Genomic DNA, 22,280 nt, shown 5'->3' on the forward strand with positions numbered 1-22,280 from the left:
GCGGCCCCAAGTTGCCACGGATGAACCTAAACCTTAGAGGAACCACAGTTCAATGCAAGAGCACTTGGCGACAACTAAGAGGTAAGGAGGTCACTCGAGATGATGTTAGGATTCTAACATACTATGTATAAAATATGTTCATGCATTTCGAAGCTATGGTGGAATAAAGAAACTCACATACACCCTGAAACCTAACACTCATTTTTTGGGCAGTTGTTTATTATTCATTAATCTATCCAATCCAATCCATCCGCCTGTATTCATCCACTGCTGGACATAGGCCTCTCCAAGAGCGCGCCACCAAATACGGTACTCCGCCTTTCTCATCCACCAGCTTCCCGCCACCTTCTTCAGGTCATCGGACCAGTGGGTGGGAGGTCGTCCTACTCTATCTGTGCTTACCGGTACGTGGTCTCTGCTCCAAAACACGTCTGCCCCATCAGCCGTCGGTTCTGCGACAGACACGACTGCCCATTGCCACTTCCTAGGTTCAAAAACATTAGTAGGTCACTCAGTTAGATTAGATAACACTTGAACCACAGTATATTGACCTGTCCTGCAGATAGTATAGAGCAGTGAGTCAAAATCTAGTTCAGTTAACGACTAACCAGCTGAAGTATCTTTCCACGCCTATCACTGCAACCAATCAGCGGGCTTCAAGAATTTGATTCAACTTCTCCGTCGTGACTTGTGATCGTGACGTGTGACGTGACCTTGTTTCTTGCTTGTATTCGTAAGATAGGTGTATGCAATGAGTGTATGACTTGCGAGATTAATCGTGGAGACAATTAGATGTAATAGTTTAGCTAATACTAGCTTATGCCCGCTACTTCGTTCGCGTGGAGTAAACAAATTTTAACCCCCTATTGTAGGCAACACAGAAAACCTGCCATCTGTCACCCGTGAGTGGAGGTGTGACAGTGGTAGCGGCGTCGGACGGACGCAGCGAGAAAAAAAGATGGACGATATAAAAGTAATTAAGCGAGATATAAGTACTAGGTGATTAATTAAGCTAGATATAAACTAAGTGGATGTTACAAGTGTACCTGAATATAAGACTGTGGACATCGGAACTGCGTTTGATTCATATTAGGGTCATCCCAAGACTAATAAACCCGGATTGGAGGTTAAGTTGTTTATATCAGAAGATTGGATGTGATTCATGCCCAAAAATGCGGGTCTATCCTGGAAGATGTTAAAAGTGCCTGTACAAGACGCATAGCAACATATTTATTAGGTACTTATATCGGAAATTATATGAAGAAACCTACCTGAACGAATAACAAAGTGAATATGAAATATATACAAACTGCAATGGTGCTACACTATTACTTTGGGAGTACTTGAGTAGACCTGTATCGAGTTGGAGGGCTTGTCTCCAACGCAACTACTCAAGAGATTGGTTTGAGGAAAGCACCTTGCACTGTCTGGAACAAGCAGAAGTACGTAGGTCGATGGGTCCAATGCATCCATAGGTTGTATTGAAACGGTGAATCTGTGTACTTACCTTCTTACAGTGGATGTTCATTAAAGCATGGGTGAATATTAAGAGTGCCTAATGTTAGATTACTGCATCAAAATACCTAAGTAGGTATTTGATAAGTTACAATATTACCAATTGATACTTTTAGAACAGAGTAAGTGAAGGCTATAATTATTAATAGTAAGTAGATATCAGCATTATGACTTATTTGAGAGTTCAAAGTAAGGGATTATAGTTTTTGTTCTGACCGCTTTAATGGATTATTATGTAGGGACATACCTAGCCCAAGATTTGATCTATGAAGTTATAAGTAGTTTAATTTCAAGACTGGATGCAACGCACCGTAGTACTAACACCTTGTATTTTAAAATCGAAATAAGGTAATAAGTGATATGAAATACTTTAAACCAAATAGGCACCTACCTATATTAAAGTAGAATCAAGAAAACAATTAGATTATTATGTAGGTAAGTACTTGATACATGAGCTAGTGTAGAAATATAAAAAATAGAGTTTATTTGCTAGAATGTGGTACAATTTGGTCTTAAATCTGTTTTGATCTAACACATTCAACCAATAACTGAGTGTGCAAATTATTACCTATAGTACATTATCATAGCATAATAAAATGTGAAAATTTAGAATGAATATCTACTTAACTTTATCTATCTAGGAAGTAATGTTAACAGTATAATTTTATTCAAGTCTTAATTTAAATCATTCAACAATCATTTTAAAAAAAGAAATATGTACATGTGCTTTAGTTAAAAATAGAAATAATAATCTTACAATAACAACGGTCATATCTACATCAATGGGTCAATCAATGGTTTTAGTGCAAAATTTGGGTTATATACAGGGGTCTGATATAATCAAGTAGGTATGTACTTGATACTGGTGTCACTTAAATGAAATATTTCCGAGATTATTCAACTGTTACCATTTTTTTCATGTTTTGACAACTTTTCTGATGATGTCCACGACCCTGTGACCCCGACTTGACGATGAGGTCGACGAATGTGAGATGAACAAGTGGTTTTGGCCTGCATCTGTGGTGGAGAAGTGCACATAACCTTCAAGTTGTGATTGGAAGCAGTCATGTACCTGCATGGATCGGATAAGAACACAGTAACTCTTGGTGTGAGGCCTGTTGTAATGATACAAAAGAAAAAAAAGCCATCCCGGCCTGCCTCATTATGATGGAGGCTGTAACCTCAAGGTATTGTTATGTAATACAGTAATAAGAAGGTAAGAAACATCTGAATACTACTATGGTTAATTGAGGCAAATCTAGTTTACCTAGTAACTAAAATAAAGTCTTAAAACTTTGAATTGAATAGTCTCAATATGAGTAGTTATTCTTCTTTAATTAAATAATTACATACTTAACTATACACATAGTAATATTTTAGTACAATTTAAGGATAGAATGCCTGAAATATGTGTCAGGTGCATGTGTTTTCATTACCTACCATTTAATGTAAGATTTTTGGATTTGGGTCTATGGTAGGCATGGTATGGTTGTGAGAATGATAGACAGTGATAGGGAGACTAATAGAGTCGATTGCTAGATGCACCCATTTAATACCTATCTACCGACTGAATAGTCTGTATTATGTACTGACAGACATAGATCAACCCGCAGGCCCTGCATAATCAAATATGATTTGAGTTCTCTACTAAGCTACTACTGGACATAAAGAAAAGATTTTGGAAAATTAGACCTGGGGTGGATCAGCTAATAAATAATTAATTGGTCCACTAGATAAAGTAGGTAACATTGAACCTATTTTGAATCTGTAGGTTTACTTATTCGACCAAATTAGAGTTATTAGATTACTTTGAATACCTAGTAAGTATAGGGTATGAAATATCAGGTTTGAATTAATCTAACTATGTACATACCAGAAACAGAAAGACATACAACACTCATGCTCACGAAAGTAGCCATGTGGATGTTGGAATTTTATTTGATTCTTATACCAATAAAATTTATATTAAGTGCTAGTATGTACTTTTGTTCCGTTTGCTCACCCTTGTGGAAATTATAAATTACATTTGCTGCAACCACCATTTAAGGAGAGGTGAGGTTATGAAAGGAAAATGAATTGAATCATTATTATATTAACCTAAAGTGAATTTAACTGATCAGATCAGATGAAAATAAATAAATGGACTTGAATTAAAATATTTATTTATCAGCATAACAGTGGTTCTTTCAAATGTTCTTAGAGTTTTATAATTAAAAAAGGTAAAATTATGTGAGCTATCACATTCATATAAAGTCACTAGTAGCTGACATCCTCTTATACTAATAGATGACATGCATTCGTGATTTTTAGAATTTGGAAAATAAAAATAATAATAAAATAAAAACACGTTTCCACTTCTCATGCTCGTAAGGTTCTATTTTACGCAGGCTATAAGAGGACTAAAGTGCGTTTCATGCTGTTATACACAAGGTATTTAGAGGTAAACAACAGTCTCTCTGAATGACATATGGATGAGAAAGAATTTATGTAATTTCTATGGTGCCAGTGAACTTTTGCACTTGTATTGAGGTTGCGACCTATACCTACCTACAAACTCATTACAGCACCCTCATTTAATCCCTACTCTTTTCGGTCAATCTATAGATATGTACTTATAGTAATATTATATTGTTACATTTCCTCGCAATCGAAGTGAAAATCAGTGTTTATAACTCGGCTCAAGTGGCTTGTTTGGTGCCCTTGTTGTACAATCTGCTTTCATAAATCAAAGCCTTTAGGTACTTACTACCTCGGAAAAACACACACTGAACAACAGGTTAACTACCAAGTACATCATATTTACTGTTGTTATTATTGGATTGGCTTACCAACTTAATAGATGATACTATCTGCTGTAATAATAGAAATTAGAAAGAAATACTAAGTTACGAAGTTCAATTTTTATGTACGAGTAAAGGAAACTTTAAAAGATGTGTCTCTAATAACAAAAGAGAGTTACGAAGGTGTTATTAAATGAAGCGGCAATGACTGTGGCAATGTTATGTATAACAGGGTCTGGATTGTTGTATTTCTTTATATAGCCTACTAACACATAATTTTATCATATCGTTGTTTCTCGGGTATAAATAATGCACGAATAATTCGATCTCTGACTTAGGTTTAGATCTGAAATAAGAAATGAAATTGTCAGTATACAGAGAAGTGTAAATCTTAACCTTGCAAGCCCCATCGGATAAATAGTGGAGAAACGGATTCCCTACCTTTACTGCCCAAATTTTGACTAGCTATTTGACTTTGGAAAAAGGAGCTTATGAGATGCATATTTTTACTAAATAAATAAATTATTAATATAATTATTATAAACAAAAGACGGATTTGTCTCTTGTGTGTGTGCCCTTAAATTATATTAAAATTTCAAACGAGTTGCACAATTATTATCACCTGCAGACATTACACGTAGGGCGATTGTCTAAAACCTGCATCAATCATTATTGTTCTGATTGGCTGAATTTGTGCGATTCTTGTTGCAACAATGCATTGTGGCCAATAGTGAGCGAGCATTAACCAATCAGAGATGATTGCGATCGTGACATTGTAGCTGTCAAACAACCGCGGTAGAGCCCACGGTGAACTAAAGATGTTTACTACTGTAGATACTCCACAAATAGTTGAGAATATCGATTTGAGTGTTGAGTTCAATAGTCTCGATAACTAGTCTTTCAAATCATTAATCAAATTACTGAAAGCCATAAAGCAAATTAAGAAGAAGATTAATCAAATGAGATATTAAGGGAGCAAACACTTAGCGGGTTTGCCATAAACGTTGACACTATAATATTCATTCTATTGACTGTACACAAATAATCGCTTCTGGTGGCTGTCTTGGGGAAGCTAATAAAAAAAATGGTGTTTAATATTGTTATGATATAACGTGTCATTGTTATGAATGTGATTATTATTTTTAGACTCTAAACGAACTGACAACCAGTGAATAAGAGAAAAGGATACCGACTTATGTATGGACTTAGTCCTGGTGCGATAAGCGGTGATCCCTGAGAATATTAGAAACGAATACCGACTTATGTATGGACTTACTCCTGGTGCGATAAGCGGTGATTCCTGAGAATATCTGAAAAGAATACCGACTTATGTATGGACTTATTCCTAGTGTGATAAGCGGTGATTCTTGAGAGTATTTTATGATAACCTAACGAGCAAATAAGAGAGAAGAATACCGACTTATGTATGGACTTATTCCTGGTGTGATAAGCGGTGATTCTTGAGAGTATTTTATGATAACCTAACAAGCAAATAAGGGAAACGAATACCGACTTATGTATGGACTTATTCCTGGTGCGATAAGCGGTGATTCCTGAGAATAGTTGAAAAGAATACCGACTTATGTATGGATTTATTCCTGGTGTGATAAGCGGTGATTCTTGAGAGTATTTTATGATAACCTAACGAGCAAATAAGAGAGAAGAATACCGACTTATGTATGGACTTATTCCTGGTGTGATAAGCGGCGATTCTTGAGAGTATTTTATGATAACCTAACAAGCAAATAAGGGAAACGAATACCGACTTATGTATGGACTTATTCCTGGTGCGATAAGCGGTGATTCCTGAGAATAGTTGAAAAGAATACCGACTTATGTATGGATTTATTCCTGGTGTGATAAGCGGTGATTCCTGAGAATATTTTATGATGAACCAACCGGCAAATGAGAGAAAAGAATACCGACTTATGTATGGACTTATTCCTGGTGAGATAAGCGGTGATTCTTGAGAATAGTTTATGATAAGCCAACAAGCAAATAGGGGAAACGAATACCGACTTATGTATGGACTTATTCCTCGTGTGATAAGCGGTGATTCCTGAGAATATTTTATGATGAACCAAGTGGCAAATGGGAGAAAAGAATACCGACTTATGTATGGACTTATTCCTGGTGTGATAAGCGGTAATTACTGAGAATAGTTTATGTAATATAACTTGTCCCAATTGTGTCAAAGCAATCGTGCCAAAGGAGGGCAGCATTGACTATAATATAGACCTAAGAATAAGGAATCAAGAATGACAAATGGAAGGTGGCAATACTGACGTAAACAATGGATCGTATTCCGGTGACAAAAGCTGGTCCTAGTAAGAACCAACAAACGAATTGGAAAACGGCTGACGAAGCGTCTGAAAATGACGAACAATAATAGTCTGGTAAAACCTGATTCGATAATCCCGATGCGAGTGGACGGTGATCTTCAGTATGAACTTCAGCAACTGATCGGGTCGCGATGGTGACAAGAGGGAGTCTAGTTAATTTGATGGAAAACAAGCAGACTAATTCGGGGTCGGCAAGTGGAAAGGGTGTATCCTTTTTATTAATAATAATAGATTTATCTACAGAATAGAGGTACAGAAGTAGATATCATGGTTGGAAATCACTTTACCTGTTCTAGCAGATACTCACTAATGTTCAAGGGTTACTTAAATTCAAATTAAAGTTCTTATAATTGACGTATTCCGTAATGATATATTAATTATGTCTTGCTGAATTCGGTACGTAGTAGCTAGAAGTTGTATAGACCCTTTAAAGTAGATCTAAAATGACATGCTGATTGTAAATGCTAAATATCGGTTCATGTTAATGTACATCTTCGCAGTCACTCATTGTATTACGTTGATGTTTGGTGGAAACAGCACAGTAAAGAGCAAATTCTTAAATACTATTTCAAGTAACATCTATTCCAATAGACTATATAAGCAGTTCGCGCACGAAGGCTTGCTTACTTCACTCGCTAGGTATTAATGTATGGATCGCTGATATGTTATTAAAGCGTATAAGTACACCAATGTATCACGAAATAATTTCCTACATCTTTGTCATTCATTTGTTACACACTGACACGAGACAAGCAACGGTGACCGATGCGGCAATTCACGGCTCAGCATGACGCTGGGTTGGTGCAGCGTTTGGTGCTGTTTGTCCTCAATCACCGTGTTCAAGTTAACCATATTATCATAAGAGGACGAGGGTCTCTGGCATCGTTCGTCCTTACGCGCTCAAGAATGTACAAGAATGGAAGTTTCCAGAAATCAGATTTTATTGTATGTTACATCAATTAAGTCTATAGTGCCATGAAGGACTCGTTGCTTGCGAGACAATAAAATGGGGCAACAAAACGCCGTCTGTTGCGCTCTCTATCGCACTTACGGGGCTTATGGTAGACACAGTTATGCATGCATCTGCCCCTAGTGCAAGGATGATATGGGGCATCACAGGTAACGAGTTTATAATAATACAATAATACCTTGGCTAACATCATTGTGACTTATTTTGTTATATTAATAATAGTATTTGTTGTGCTACAATCGAGATACAGTCAGAGGCAGTCGTCTCAGTTATTTGAAAATATAGGATTACATTTTACACATTGTAGATCTCATAGTGATCTGTACTGTGTGTATCATTATCAATTAGTGGATTCATGTTTCTTTAAATTTCTGGAATAATATGATTATTGGGGTCTCCTTAGAATACATTGTGGTTTGTTTCGATCTTAGTACTTATTAATAATAACAACTACATTTAACCATATTATTTATCTTGACTTCGTAGACATAGGTTCAATATTCAATAACTCAATTTGATAGGTAATTATCTTTTATTGTTATTCAAGTAGAGTACAAAATATGGTCACATAATATCTGTGCCGACATCTCTGCCTTTCTGGTCTGCAAAATTATTTTACAATCATTATTCATATACTTACCGATATTGCTTAGTATAATACTACATATATGCAATTAAAGATTGGCATATTGTTTTCTTATTATTTGTTTTACGTTACATACTTATATTGTAATATATATATATATTTTTTTTATTTTATTTTTTTTCAACGGTGTCAATCAGTAGGTACCACTTGAGAATAATTAAATGTCAATTCACGATAATCAAATTGGTAATGCATGAAACACTACAAAGACATTATAATCAAGGTCAACTCATATCAAATATTCATCAATTGTATGAGAACATTGGATTATAAGATATTCTTTTAATTTATTTTTAAGTTTAAAGAAATTATGAAGTCTACAGAAGTAGTTAGGTTCATTAGTATATTGTAAAACTTTGTGATTAATTTTGTATAAAGTGTTAGTAATGGTCAATGGGATCCAACAACTCTTACCATATCTCTTAAAATGTATATACTAGTGAAAATATTGTAATTTGTGTTGCATTAGAGCATTATGTAGGATTAGAATTCATGTCATTACAGTGGTAAGAAGGAAAGGGCAAACAAACTTACTTTAATTGAAAACTGATAGTGACATTGTTTAAAATCATAGAGTACTTAGCACTCAGAATTCAAGTTGGTGATAATTCACTATCCTTCTTTTCTTTCCTCGTTGTTGTTTTGTTTAAGGTTGATTATATTTTATTCGCTTTAAATGCAAATTACCAAAGATGTTTTATAATTCTCATAATTAGTATTGCCACATTTGCCATGCAAATATTTATTCACGTATTACTAAATACAAATACAAACTTGAAGAATATGTAGTTCATAATAATATTTAAAAATAAAATTATTGATTTCACTATAATTTCCTTGTATTAAGTATTAACATAAATTGTGTTGATTTCAATATTTGATTATACTATTGTGAATTGGTTGTATACGTATATCACTAACAATAACTAGATCATACAATTTTCTTAATATCAAGCTTAAATCAGAATGACTTATAGTATTTACTATTTACTTATCTCAGTGTGATTTGTTGTGTATTTATAAGAATTAGACTTAAAGATGTTGATTGCAATGTACATAATGATTATTGATACCAGTATTTTGTAGGTCTCATTGGCACTTGTTTTGTGCACTTGTTAAATCTAACAATGTTAGCTTTGATCTGTTAGAGGAATTATTATACTAATCATATTAATTATAATATAGGACTGTTAAGGTATTCTATGTTGCTCCTATTGAGTTATGGGTATGAGGGCATTACCCTCGGTTGGAAGGCCGAGTGGTCAGATATGAGGACATATCTGGAGCAGGATGGACGACTGTAGGCAACACAGAAAACCTGCCATCTGTCACCCGTGAGTGGAGGTGTGACAGTGGTAGCGGCGTCGGACGGACGCAGCGAGAAAAAAAGATGGACGATATAAAAGTAATTAAGCGAGATATAAGTACTAGGTGATTAATTAAGCTAGATATAAACTAAGTGGATGTTACAAGTGTACCTGAATATAAGACTGTGGACATCGGAACTGCGTTTGATTCATATTAGGGTCATCCCAAGACTAATAAACCCGGATTGGAGGTTAAGTTGTTTATACTATTTTACACCCTTAAACTTGATCTTTAACGGTGAGATTTTAACATATGAGCTTAATAAAATATGTCATACTGCTAATTGCAAAAATATTAGCTACAAAACTTCAAACTTCTAACTTCAAAACTGACAGACTTTCATACAAACTTCAAACCCCTATTTGACCCCTTTAGGGGTTGAATTTTGAAAAATCCTTTCTTAGCGGATGCCTACGTCACAATAGCTATCTGCATCGAATTTCAGCAGTGCGTTGATAGATCAGTCAGTCAGTCAGTCAGTCACCTTTTCCTTTTATATATATAGAGATACCGGCAAGTGCGTGATATTTGAGGAGACTTTTTGTTCAAATGATGAAACGTGAATAACTCGATAAGTATTATGTAGTAGGTATTTTCTAAAGTCTGTCGCTGAGGAGGTCGACTACAGTTTCATAGACTTTAAATCGTATTACGATTTACGCAACCTTAATATTAGAAGTGTAACTTTCTTCAAGCTTTCCTCCTATTATTATCCATCTGATTTCTGCTATCAGTTCCATAGGTTCAAGCTGACAATGTCTACTACTAGAATGTAATAGCATACAGAAAGAATATAAAGTCATTCGATCGCTGACTTCCCTGTCGTTTTGTCCACAAGTGAGAGGTGAGAGGTGCAGTGTTGTGGTGTCGGTTTGTACGTCGTCCTCGCACTGATGTCGGGCGTTACACAACACGATTGCATCTCATATGTAAGCATTTTACTGCGCACTAGTTATTAATTTCCACACACGGATCCGACACGCAGCCGCGGCCGGGTCCACTGACAAGGATGTGGGAAGTCCGGTAGATCCACATTCATCGATCATCAGAGTAGGTTAAGTAGTTTTAAGCTTTGAACTGAATGCTGGAACCAAAGTTTCGATTTCTATGAGATTTACGTGGTTTTTTAAATTGCGGTTTTTTTAAAGAAAATTATTTACATGGTTCACAATGATTCCTTGTGGTTAATCTTTCTCCATCATCATGATCATCATCAAAAACAGTGCTATAGCAATTTGTGACTTGTAACCCTGAGGGATCTACACTATTTCCATCAGAAAAGTTGTCTTGTACAAGTATTAGAGAGAAAATTTAGTAAAAATGGCAGTGATCGGAGATTGTCTACAGAGACCTAAGATATTATATTATACTATATTTTATAGTATGTACCTATTAAAACCATACCATACCATACCATACCATATATATGATATATATATATATATATATATATATATATATATATATATATATATATATATATATATATATATATATAGCTACATTGCGACTCCCCGTCTTACAGTTCTATAAGTTCTTAAGTATGCCTGGAAGAGTATGGGTTGCCTGGAAGAGATCACTTCAGTGATAAGGTCGCCCTTTTTTTTTAAATGTATCCAGTATTCTTACTCTCTGTAAATTTATTAACAGTAAAGTTGTTTTAAATTAAATTAAATATTGCAAAGTAACAATAAAACCCGAGATTCCGTACTACAATCGCATTTTTCCGACATTTTGTACGATAAATCAAAACCTATTATGCGTAAAAATAAATAAAAATCTATTTTAGATTCTACAGATAAAGCCCTTTCATAATATTATGATACCCGACGGTATAGTAATCTTATACTTTGAAAGTTGAAATACTAATTATTTGAAACACCCTATAGGTTTCTTGACAGTCACGACAGACAGACAAATGAGACAGACAACGAAGTGATAAGGGTTCCATTTTTCCTTTTAAAGTACGGAATCCTAAAAATGAGAATGTTTTCATCAATAAGAAGTTTTGTTTTAAATATAGATGCCGTACAAGAGAATTTGTGTTACGCGATTGTTGTTTACAGAATGTCCGTAACTCTAAAGTTCACGACCCATTTCGAAAAATCTTTATTTTTATCCTGTTTCACTTAATAATATTATGTTCGTCCTCGGAAAAATTCTTGAAACTTTCGTAACCGAAATAAAAAGTTCAACAACACAAAGTATTTTTCAGAAATCTTTACATAATGTTCATGTAAGTAGTTCAGGTCATATAGTTTTCCTATTTAATGTTTACTCAAGCAACTTGTTGAATCGCGTGGATTTAGGTTTTTAAAACTTTGAATTTCCGATTCTCCAGGACCACAAAAGAACCTACCTACATTATAAAGTCCTGACTGACTGACTGACTGACTTATATATCAACGCACACAGCCTAAATCGCTGGTCCTAGAGACATGAAAAATTGAGGGTGTGTTCTTAGTAGAGAGTAGGTATCCACTAATAAATGATTTTTTGAAATTCCACCCCTAAGTGGGTTAAATGGGGGATGGAAGTTTGTATGAAAGTCCGTCATTTTTTGAAGTTACATCGATGAAAATTGGTATTTAAGCTTTCGGTTAAAAAATTAAGACTAAAAAACCGGCCAAGTGCGAGTCAGGCTGGCGCATCGAGGGTTCTGTACAACAGTCGTATTTTTCAACATTTTGCACGATAATTCAAAAACTATTATGCATAAAAATAAATAAAAATCTGTTTTAGAATGCACAGATGAAGACCTTTTATATGATACCCCACTTGATATAGTTATCTTACTTCGAAAATTGAAAATACTAATTATTATATAACAAAGTGATCCTATAAGGGTTCCGTTTTTCCTTTTGAGGTACGGAACCCTAAAAAAGATGGTACATCTTAAAATTCAATGAACTCGTATGGTTACTACGTGTACACATGTGAATATGTCGCGTGACCCACTTTTGAGCGGGGCACGTTCGTCTCCACGGTCGAGTATTAAACACCCATTATGTTTTCTAATTCTATGGGCCTATGTGAGCTATAGCAGGTATGACTTTTTTGGGTATATGTGTATAGTTGGTATGGGTATAGTTTAAGAGCTAGAGTGTGACATATAGGCCACTTTATATAACAAAATAAAAGTGTTAAGTGTCTAAAACGGGTAAGTACCTTACCCGTTTTCAATAAAAGGTGACTTTAACTTGTGCTCACAATATTTATTGAGAAAGGTATATATCACATTGATGCATAACATAATATTATATATCACATTGATGCATAACATAATATTATATCAATTTGCGTTTTGAAGAGATTATAATATTATGCAGGTTTATTTTGTTCGTTTTAAAGAGTTTTTCCTGTGGGTAAAAGTGGGTCATTAAGGTAAAATCCACTGGCTTTTTTCCATTAATTTGCATACGGCATTAACCGGTTCACTGCGCCCGCGCCGTACCCCAGTAGTTTCATCTGTTTGTGGTAGGTAGGTACTAGGTATGTATGTATGTTTTATGTATCTAAATATACAAAAGGAAAAGGTGACTGACTGATTGACTGACTAATCTATCAATGCACAGCTCAAACTACTGGACGGATCGGGCTGAAATTTGGCATGCAGATAGCTATTATGACGTAGGCATCCGCTAAAATGGATTTTTGAAAATTCAACCCCTAAGGGGGTGAAATAGGAGTTTGAAATTTGTGCAGTCCACGCGGACGAAGTTTCGAGCATAAGCTAGTATAATATAAAATCTGAAAGTTTCCAAGTTGGCTTTTCTGCAAATGCGTAAAATTAATTCTTATTGACGACCTCCCTGGCGCAGTGGTAAGCATTGTGCATCTGTGGTCTTATTAGTGGGAGGTCCCGGGTTCGATTCCTTTCAGGGGTTTGGAATTTCATAATTTCTCTGCTCAGCACCTTTAGGGGAAAAAAATCTGAAAACCGTGAATTTGTGGTCACATCACAAGAAAAAAAATTAAAACGTGTTTTGAACAAATAATTAGTATTTTCAACTTTCAAAGTAAGATTAGTTTACCAAGTTGGGTAACATATTATGAAAGGACTTCACTTGTGCATTCTAAAGCAGGTTTTTATTTATTTTTATGTATCATAGTTTTTGATTTATCGTGCAAAATGTCGAAAAATACGACTGTAGTACGGGACCCTCGGTGTGCGAGTCTGACTCGCACTTGGCCAGTTTTTTTACGTTTTCAAAGGCTTAGCAAAGCAATGATATGAATCACATTTGTTGTGGTGCGCCGCGTGCCGTGTATCGATCGATAACCCGAAGGTCAGCCCGAAGGCCAGTCTCTCGGTCGGCGCTCGGCCAGCGCGGTGGTTCAAAGAACTTTGACGTTACTTTGACTGGCGATGTACCTATGCCATAGTTAGCTTGGATTGCTTCCGGGAAACGAACCATTTATCTGTATCTAGGTTCTAGGCTATCAGTAGGTATTATTGATCTATGATAGATGAGCTTATGGAAAAGTCGGAAATCATTTTTTGCTTGGCTGCAATCAGACCTGGTGGCAAGTGATGATGGCAGTAGGTAGATTTTATAGCTGACATTTGGGGAAAAATCTGAAAACCGTGAATTTAGGGTTAGATCACACAAAAAAAAAAATTGTGGTCATGAACTAATAATTAGTATTTTCAACTTCCGAAGTGAGTGACTATATCAAATCAAGTGGGGTATCATATGAAAGGTCTTCACCTGTACATTCTAAAACAGATTTTTATTTATTTTTATGCATCATAGTTTTTGAATTATCGTGCAAAAGTGTCGAAAAAATGCGACTGTAGTACGGAACCCTCATTGCGCGAGCCTGACTCGCACTTGGCCGGTTTTTTGTATAATTGACTAGCTTTCAGAGGATCTAATGTAAGTTTACTTTAGAGCCTCTGAAATTCGCAATGCAAGAAAACCAAAACAAAATGTCACGTTTGTACATCCATAAAGATATGATAACCGAATATTCAATAACAACTTGTCATGATGATTACTGGTTGTGAAATACAAGAACGGTCTACATACTACAGTACCGAAATAGACAAACCTCTCTAGCATCTATAGCCACCTGCTAATTGCTAAAGTATCTGTTGAAAAGTAATGTGTTTCTATAAGTGTTACATACACTTCATTTTGGTGTGAATTGTCAAATCGTCTGGCGGGATTCTCGACCGACCTTCCGAGTTAAACATCAGGGGTTGATGAACCCTACAACTCTATGGTCCTATATCTTCTTCTAAATATAAATATATAAACGAAAAGGTGACTGATTGACTGAACTATCAACGCACAGCTCAAAATACTGGTCGGATCGAGCTGAAATTTGGCATGCATAGAGCTATTATGACGTAGGCATCCGCTAAGAAAAGATTTTTGGAAATTCAATCCCTAAGGGGGTAAAATAGGGGTTTGAAATTTGAGTGTGTGAAATTTGACGAAGTCGCGAGCATGAGCTAGTTCAATTATATTAGGTATCTATTATATCTTATCAATTTATCGATGTCATTTCAGTATCAAACAAGAAAAATACAAGCATTTTTTATCATTTTTTTGCGAAACTTTTAGGTTTTACCCTTATTTCTCTCATCCGTGGTTTTACCCATTTTAAGCAATAATCTCCTGTAAATTGCATAATCTTATTGGACGTTACGAAAGGTTGCGATATATTTTAATAAATAAATACATTTATACTAACAGAAGTTTATCTATGGTCTACTTATATTGCAGTGTATTTACCTACTATTTACATTACCAAGTGCTCGCAACGATTGTGGCCAGTTAGGTACCCTATGTCATTTCAACAAGAACAATATTAGTATGTATTTCTAAAGTGTCTGTATAATAGATAATACTCGTAAGTTATAATTAATGAAGTACCTGAGGTGACATGAGTACCTACCTAGGTAAATTGATAGATCATTTTAATAGAACATTTTTTTTTGCAACCTAGGTACGGGTCTTTTGGTCAGATACCTACTGCTGTGTGGCTGAGGTAATTGCAATGGCAGTAAGTCAGAAAAGGCAGATTTAATCAAAATAATAATTTAGTACATTTTTTTTTTTTTTTTTTAATAATACAATAAAACTTAAAGCTAGTTTTATCTAATTACTATATAAATCATGACCGCGTGGAATGGTGCCAAGAATACTGGCTGCATTTCCGCGCTGGACAGCCAGGCTGATCCGTTGCGCAAAAAATGAGCCAGCCCTTCTGTCACCAGATGTAGGTACATAATTTATTTCCACAAAAACACACACAATTTTACAATGTTGGTTTGTTCGTGCTCGTAAGCGCTTGGCGGCTTGTGCACTGCACATTCCTCTGCAAAGTCGGTATGCGGTTAGTTGTAGTACCTATGTAGTTAACAATAACAATACAAGGAATAAGAATATAAGAAAACGGCGCTTAAAATTTTGTTTTAGTGAAAAAAACTATGCACTCGATTTTCATGCTGCATCAAAAGATCATTTGACAAACATTGCACATTGTGTGAAGTAGGTATGCACCTAATCAAATATTTACATATTATCAATGTATCTACTAAGTATCTATGTATGTACTTGAAAAAATCGAAAAATGACAGTTCAGGAAAGGCAGCGCTCTTCTGGCGCGGCGCTTTAGGTATACCTACCGAAGTTTTTTAGTCAGCACTCTGAAAGTTACATTATCTTTCATTGAGCAAGTTCTAAGAAAATGTGTAAGGATCATTAGGAAAACTCTAAGCGGATTGTAATGGGTAGTATGGGGTGGTATGGGGTCCAAAGTATAGGAAGCCATATCAATAACAACCCCCCAGTTACCTAGAAGCTACCCTTCAGTTTTCTGGGAAACTTCACTTGGTTGGTTGCTGTAATACGGTTCTTTGGTAACAGATTATTATAGTCGACGCATTTTACACTGAGTCGTCGAGTTATGGAACCCTCGGTGCGCGAGCCTGACTCGCACTTGGCCGGTTTTTCTCTGGAGACACGAAACCCTAAAAACAACGAAGGCAAAAGTTGGTCTAAGTAAAGTTGGTCTTATTACAGAAGGTCAGAGAGAGAGCCGTACATCCTTTAATAAACGCATATAACGTACTAACTACCTAGACCTACCTAGGATATGTTTCGGTGAATCCCCTAGAACAGTGTGGTACATGGGTTGCGTCGTCGCGTTGTTTGCATGCCACTAGCGAAAATAAACCACTAGGAATACCCCCGAAAGAGGAAATAATATGATAAACTTCATATTTTAGGATTCCGTACCTCAAAATGAAAAACGGAACCCTTATAGGATCACTTCAAAACAAATCCGGAATCTCTAATCCCTTATTTCTTTCGTCGAATGCCTAATAGGTATGTATGGCGAAACATTTCTACTGGACAATATGTAATAACATCGTATTTTAAAATGTTTCCGCAAATAAAGAATCTTTGAATCTTTTGAATCGAAAAAGTATAAAATATTGCTAAAAATTACAATAGCTCAAGGTTTGTTTGAGGAAAATAATAATATGCAAAACCCACATGTACAGTTTATACAGAAGCCGATTGTTTTGACGAGTTGTGCACAATATTCGTGGCACAGAATCAATTAAAATGAAAAGATAAACCGAGACGAGGTATTCCCACAAGTTCGAGCGAAAAATATTTTTGTCCTCATTACAAATTAATGTGGAAACTGATAATTGGCTACTTATCAATGGGTTTAATAAAGTACTGCTTTTCTGTAAATATAAATATCAGCTTATACATAAATTTAGTAGTCCCTAGTAGTACCTAAATAAGAAATAAAAATGGCGCCACACAGCCGCCATAATGATTTTTTTTTAAATTATAGCCCGTGCTACTCGGGATGACGAAAGGATTTTAACGATATAGTAGGTACATACAAATCTGTTCAGGCATTTAGAAGTTACATACAGGGTGTAACCGAACGCTGGCAATAATTTAGCGTTATTGTTAGGTATACTGCCTAAACATTATCCAATACAAATAACCATTTGCCTCATTTTGTAGCTTTAGTGATTAAGTATGTTTCAAACCCGCAATGTATAGCACACAAAACTCAGGTCGATGCCCCGCCTACGACGCGGAATTGACTCCAAGTGGCCTACTTACGCAACGTTCGTTGACCTCAGTCAGATGTTTTATTATTTTATTTTTCGCGTTTTTTGTGTTATCATTCCAGTAATCAACAGTACAATCAGCTGTCTTCGTTTTTACTAGCGTTCTGGATACACCCTGTATAGTAGGTACGCGACAGGTCGAGATGGCAATCGGGGAGAGAACGCCCCGCACACCCGCACGGCCCCCACGCTAGCCCGAACGGCCAACACGGGTGACGTACGGATGTTAGGTACGGGGCATTACACTACATAATAATATATGTACTTTGATTTGCCAGTAGGTAGGTAGATACCTAATTACGGGTATTATAATATATTCTGTGTTACGGGTAAATAGTAAATAATACAGTAGTTGGGGGAGCGACTATTTGATTATTTAGTAATAGAAATATCCCAGCCACAGTTTATCACCAAAGTTCATAATGTCGAACACATTCTCTTCAAAACAACTATGTATTAAATTAACATAATAATATTTTGTGTAAGACAATTACTGATATCTGTATTGCCTTTAATATTGTTTTGGATTTACCCGGAAACTTGTTTTGTTTAGTACATTCGTTAACTACATTTACTGTAGTTAATTAATTTAGTAATTTACCGGAATCGTGCCTTACCACAAAATACGACACAGGTAAATCAGATTTGGATCCTTCATAGAGCAAACTCTAGAAAATAGAACAAGATTTAATTTATTTTAGTTTTAATTTAATGTTGTTTTTTTTAGATTTAGAGTTTATGAACAAAATTAATTAGGTACTTACCTATATCATCGATATAGAACTTGTATCAGAAAATAATAAACAAAAGTTTTCATGTCCATATAAATATTAGAATAAGTTTTATTTAAAACTAGCTTATGCTCGCGACCTCGTCCGCGTGGAATACACAAATTTCAAACTCCTATTTCACCCCCTTAGGGATTGAACTTTCAAAAATCCCTTCCTAGCGGACACCTATCTACGTCATAATAGCTATCTGCATGCCAAATTTCAGCCCGATCCGTCCAGTAGTTTGAGCTGTGCGTTGATAGATCAGTCAGTCAGTCAACGTCTCCTTTCAACGTTTTTAATAAAAAACTTAAATAACTATCAACTTTTTTGACACTGATATTAATTAATAAGTATTCAAGGCTCCTATTTTTAGTCTGCCATGTTATTCCATTCATTAAAATTTGCCAAAACATGATATTATGAACACTCACTAAATTACTTTAGGTAAAAGTTCAGCTTATCCTATTATTTCATATTATCATGAGTGAATTGCATCGAGTTTTATTACACAACCGGTTTGACCATGACCTCGCCGCAGGCAACAACAGCATTTTATCAACAAAAACCCACTTAGCTAATTACATAGATTAATTATTGGTTTCGCTACGCTGTTAATTACTTAATTAATTACCTTTAACTCGATAATACCCTATTACATACTTATGCTTTTTCAAATTCTTGACAAAAATATTATAATCAATCTGCAAACCTACTGCAACCTATCAAAATACGCTAGATAATTGACACCTATCCCATTGAATTAATAGTATAACATTTTCTCAAAAATCTATTACCTAATACCTATGTATTTAAACTATAATATGGTTATAGCTCCTGTAAAATACCCACTTTTCCGAATGTAGGTATAGGTAGTAAGTATTTTATTTATCATGTAGTCATGGCGCCATTTACTTTTTGACTGTATTGGTAAGTTGCAATTATGAAAGAATGAAATACTAAACAAACCATTGATGTAGGAGGAATATAAAACAACAACAAACAAGAAACAAAACCATCAAACATCTCATATCCTCAGATTCTTAATAGGTATAGATAAATATTTTAAAAGTTAGCAACAATTTATCGAAATGATAAATAATTGCTATTGTTTTAGGTATGGAAGCCAAGGTTTCATTAAATTCAACTACGCACTAAACGCAACTGCAGCATCCGTCAAAATACCCCAGTTTGGAAATAAAAAAAACCAACAACAATCCTTTCCCTATCGAAATAGACGCGGGAATTCCGACTCGACGACGGATAAAACGCACTCACACATGCAAGCGCTCGATAACCTTAACGTTCACAGAATCTTTGTTCGCGTGGACTCCCCTGTGATGCCCTCCGTACTGAGCACCGAGAGGGGAAGGGAAGCTCAAAGATATAATGGACATAATACCGAGCAAGTTGAGACTTGAGACCACTGGACTTCACCGGTGATAGTATGGTGAAATGCCACTTGTTACGTTTGTACACTGAATATTCCACGCACACACCAAAATTTACTACACAGAAATCCACTAACACATTGATTCGCCACATGTGAATTTCGAGGAATCTCTTTCAATACTAACCGGGCGCCACGCACACATCGAAAATCTCGCGCGTGCGTCAGCTCCACTATAAATACGTGAACAGCGTCATATGCTCACCATTCTGTTCCAAGCTAACTAAGTGACACTACGCCAGTTGAATTTGTGAACTTTACAAATTGTTGTGACATAGTTTCGATTGCAGTTGCAATAATTCTGATTGCTGATAATTACATCGATATTGACAATACTACAGTGCTGATAACGAGTGATTGTAGAACTGTGTGAAGTTAAAGTGAAAATTCGTGCCCAAGGGTTGGAGTTTCCAAAAATTTGTGAAAATTTGAAAAGTATAAACCTGACCAGCAAGATGTACGACGAATTAGTGGTTCCTGTGAAGATGGAGTCTTTCAGTGGTGTTGCGGCTAAAAGGTAAGGACCGATTACATTATTTGTTGTAATAAGTAGAATATTGTTGAGTTGCGCAATAAAGAGAAATCGGCTGATAGAAAGTCTGAAATCACAAATCACTTTAATTATAACATGAAAAGCTGTAAAATCTAATTGGAACTTACGTTTTCTAATTGATGATAGACATAAAATTTTAATTACATTAGCTGGAATAAAACTCATTCTCTAAAATATAAAAAAACATTAATAAAAAGGATTAATGTTTTTTTGAGAATCCATTGAAGATCAAAACCTTTGGACAATAACAGTTGGAGTCAATAATTATCAAGTTGAAACACATTAGGCAAAACCAAATTTTCGAATCAGATTCTAACAAATGTTTATCATCAATTACCATTATGTTAAGTTTCACAATGTTTGCGATAATTTTAACACCACGATCGTCATCCTCGGTAGTATAGTGGTAAGTATCCCCGCCTGTCACGCGGGAGACCGGGGTTCGATTCCCCGCCGGGGAGAATTTTTTAAAAATTTATTTGACTAATTTTTCATTATTTTTTCACAGCCCAATCAGCAATTGCATCAAGACGGTACTAGGGAGAGCCTGTGTGGAGAAGCGAGTAACGATCGGTCTCCTGCCAGCCATTCAGTATCTGTCGAAGAACACTAACGGAGCCCTATTCTGCTTGACCGCAGCAGCCCCGCCTGGCGACAGCGCCACGCACATGCAAGAAGTCTTACTACAAGCTTTTTGCGCCGAGAACGACATTTACGTTATTAAGGTAAATATCACAATCAAATTAAATACAGTCATTTACGCAAGATTAGCCCATTTCTGTCTTTGTTGAATTTAATTAAAGGTTATAATATGTTTTAGTTACTGTGCTGAATAACATGACATTTAAAGAAATCATAATCTGTTAAAATATTTCAAAGGACCAATTTCTGAATTAGGTTCAATTAATGATTTTAAGCTTATTTCGTGGTTTAACGACATATTTTATGTATAAAACGGGTACATACCACGATTAATTTTTGTTTTTATTTGTCGATATTTTAACCCAATTGCACGGGTCGTAGTCACGACGGGACGGGAGATTAATCGTGGTATGTACCCGTTTTATACATTAAAATAGGTTTAATTAATTGTTATTGCTATGCGCTCCTTGCCAAAACTGGGATATGTATAATGACATGTAATTTATGATTATCTTCTTCTTTCACAGGTGGATTCAGATCAGAAATTGAAGAAGATGCTCGGCTTCAGCGAAACACGTATGGATTTTAGCTGCATCCTCGTCCACTACCCTTACACCAACCCCTTCAGCGACAGCCAAGAGATCGACCCGTCCGTCCTCTCGGAGTCCGAGAAAGACTTGATTGAGCACTGCGAAAACAATTGGGACTACGCTCAGATGCCAGTCATCAAGCTGCCAGAAAAGTGAATAATGAACACTGACAATTTTGGAACAAAAAATAATCTAATCGGTCGCACCGTTTCGGCCATTTGCATTCTTACTTTGGCGTTCAACGCCATCTAGTGTATGGTTTAAACTTGTGTCCCTTGGACTTGTTGTGTACTTGTTTTTGTAATTTCCATAACACTAGAAGTTATATTATAAGATGCGACATGCATTTGTATTGTATAGAAGCTGCGTAGGAGGTTTTTACTGTTGTAAGCGTTCAAATTGTTGTTTGCCAATATTTGGCTTGTGTACTTTTGTACTTTTTAAAAGATGTTAGACGATGAGTTGATTTATAAGATAAACTTAAAATATGAATAGAATTTTCCATTTTTCTTAAATCCAATAAAAGAGCTACAATAAA

General features: G+C 35.6%; 2 protein-coding genes and 1 non-coding gene across 8 annotated transcripts in view; 2 read left to right on the plus strand and 1 right to left on the minus strand.

The window, feature by feature from the left end:
* The window catches only part of LOC117983520 (electron transfer flavoprotein beta subunit lysine methyltransferase-like), a 46,017-nt gene extending 25,858 nt beyond the window's left edge, over positions 1-20,159 (minus strand). For 2 of the 6 annotated variants that reach the window (XM_069500012.1, XM_069500011.1), the window contains exon 1: positions 19,786-20,158. Coding sequence is in view for 1 of the 6 variants with exons in the window: in XM_069500015.1 (XP_069356116.1) it covers positions 19,910-20,052 (143 nt within the window). In the remaining 5 variants the exon portion in view is untranslated. Of the gene's footprint in view, positions 1-402; positions 485-19,785 lie in introns of those variants that run through there. The other 4 variants (XM_069500015.1, XM_069500013.1, XM_034970088.2 and 1 more) reach the window with 4 other exon arrangements.
* Gadd45 (Growth arrest and DNA damage-inducible 45) lies at positions 20,149-22,280 on the plus strand. The gene is made up of 3 exons (XM_034970090.2): positions 20,149-20,474; positions 21,019-21,235; positions 21,680-22,280. The coding sequence occupies exons 1-3, from the start codon at positions 20,413-20,415 to the stop codon at positions 21,896-21,898; spliced, it is 498 nt and encodes a 165-aa protein (XP_034825981.1). The 5' UTR covers positions 20,149-20,412; the 3' UTR covers positions 21,899-22,280.
* On the plus strand, positions 20,900-20,971 carry TRNAD-GUC (transfer RNA aspartic acid (anticodon GUC)). The gene has a single exon. It is a non-coding gene; the product is annotated as a tRNA-Asp (tRNA).

This window comes from Maniola hyperantus, chromosome 7 (genome assembly GCF_902806685.2).
Source record: "Maniola hyperantus chromosome 7, iAphHyp1.2, whole genome shotgun sequence".
Classification (NCBI taxonomy): Eukaryota; Metazoa; Arthropoda; class Insecta; order Lepidoptera; family Nymphalidae; genus Maniola; species Maniola hyperantus.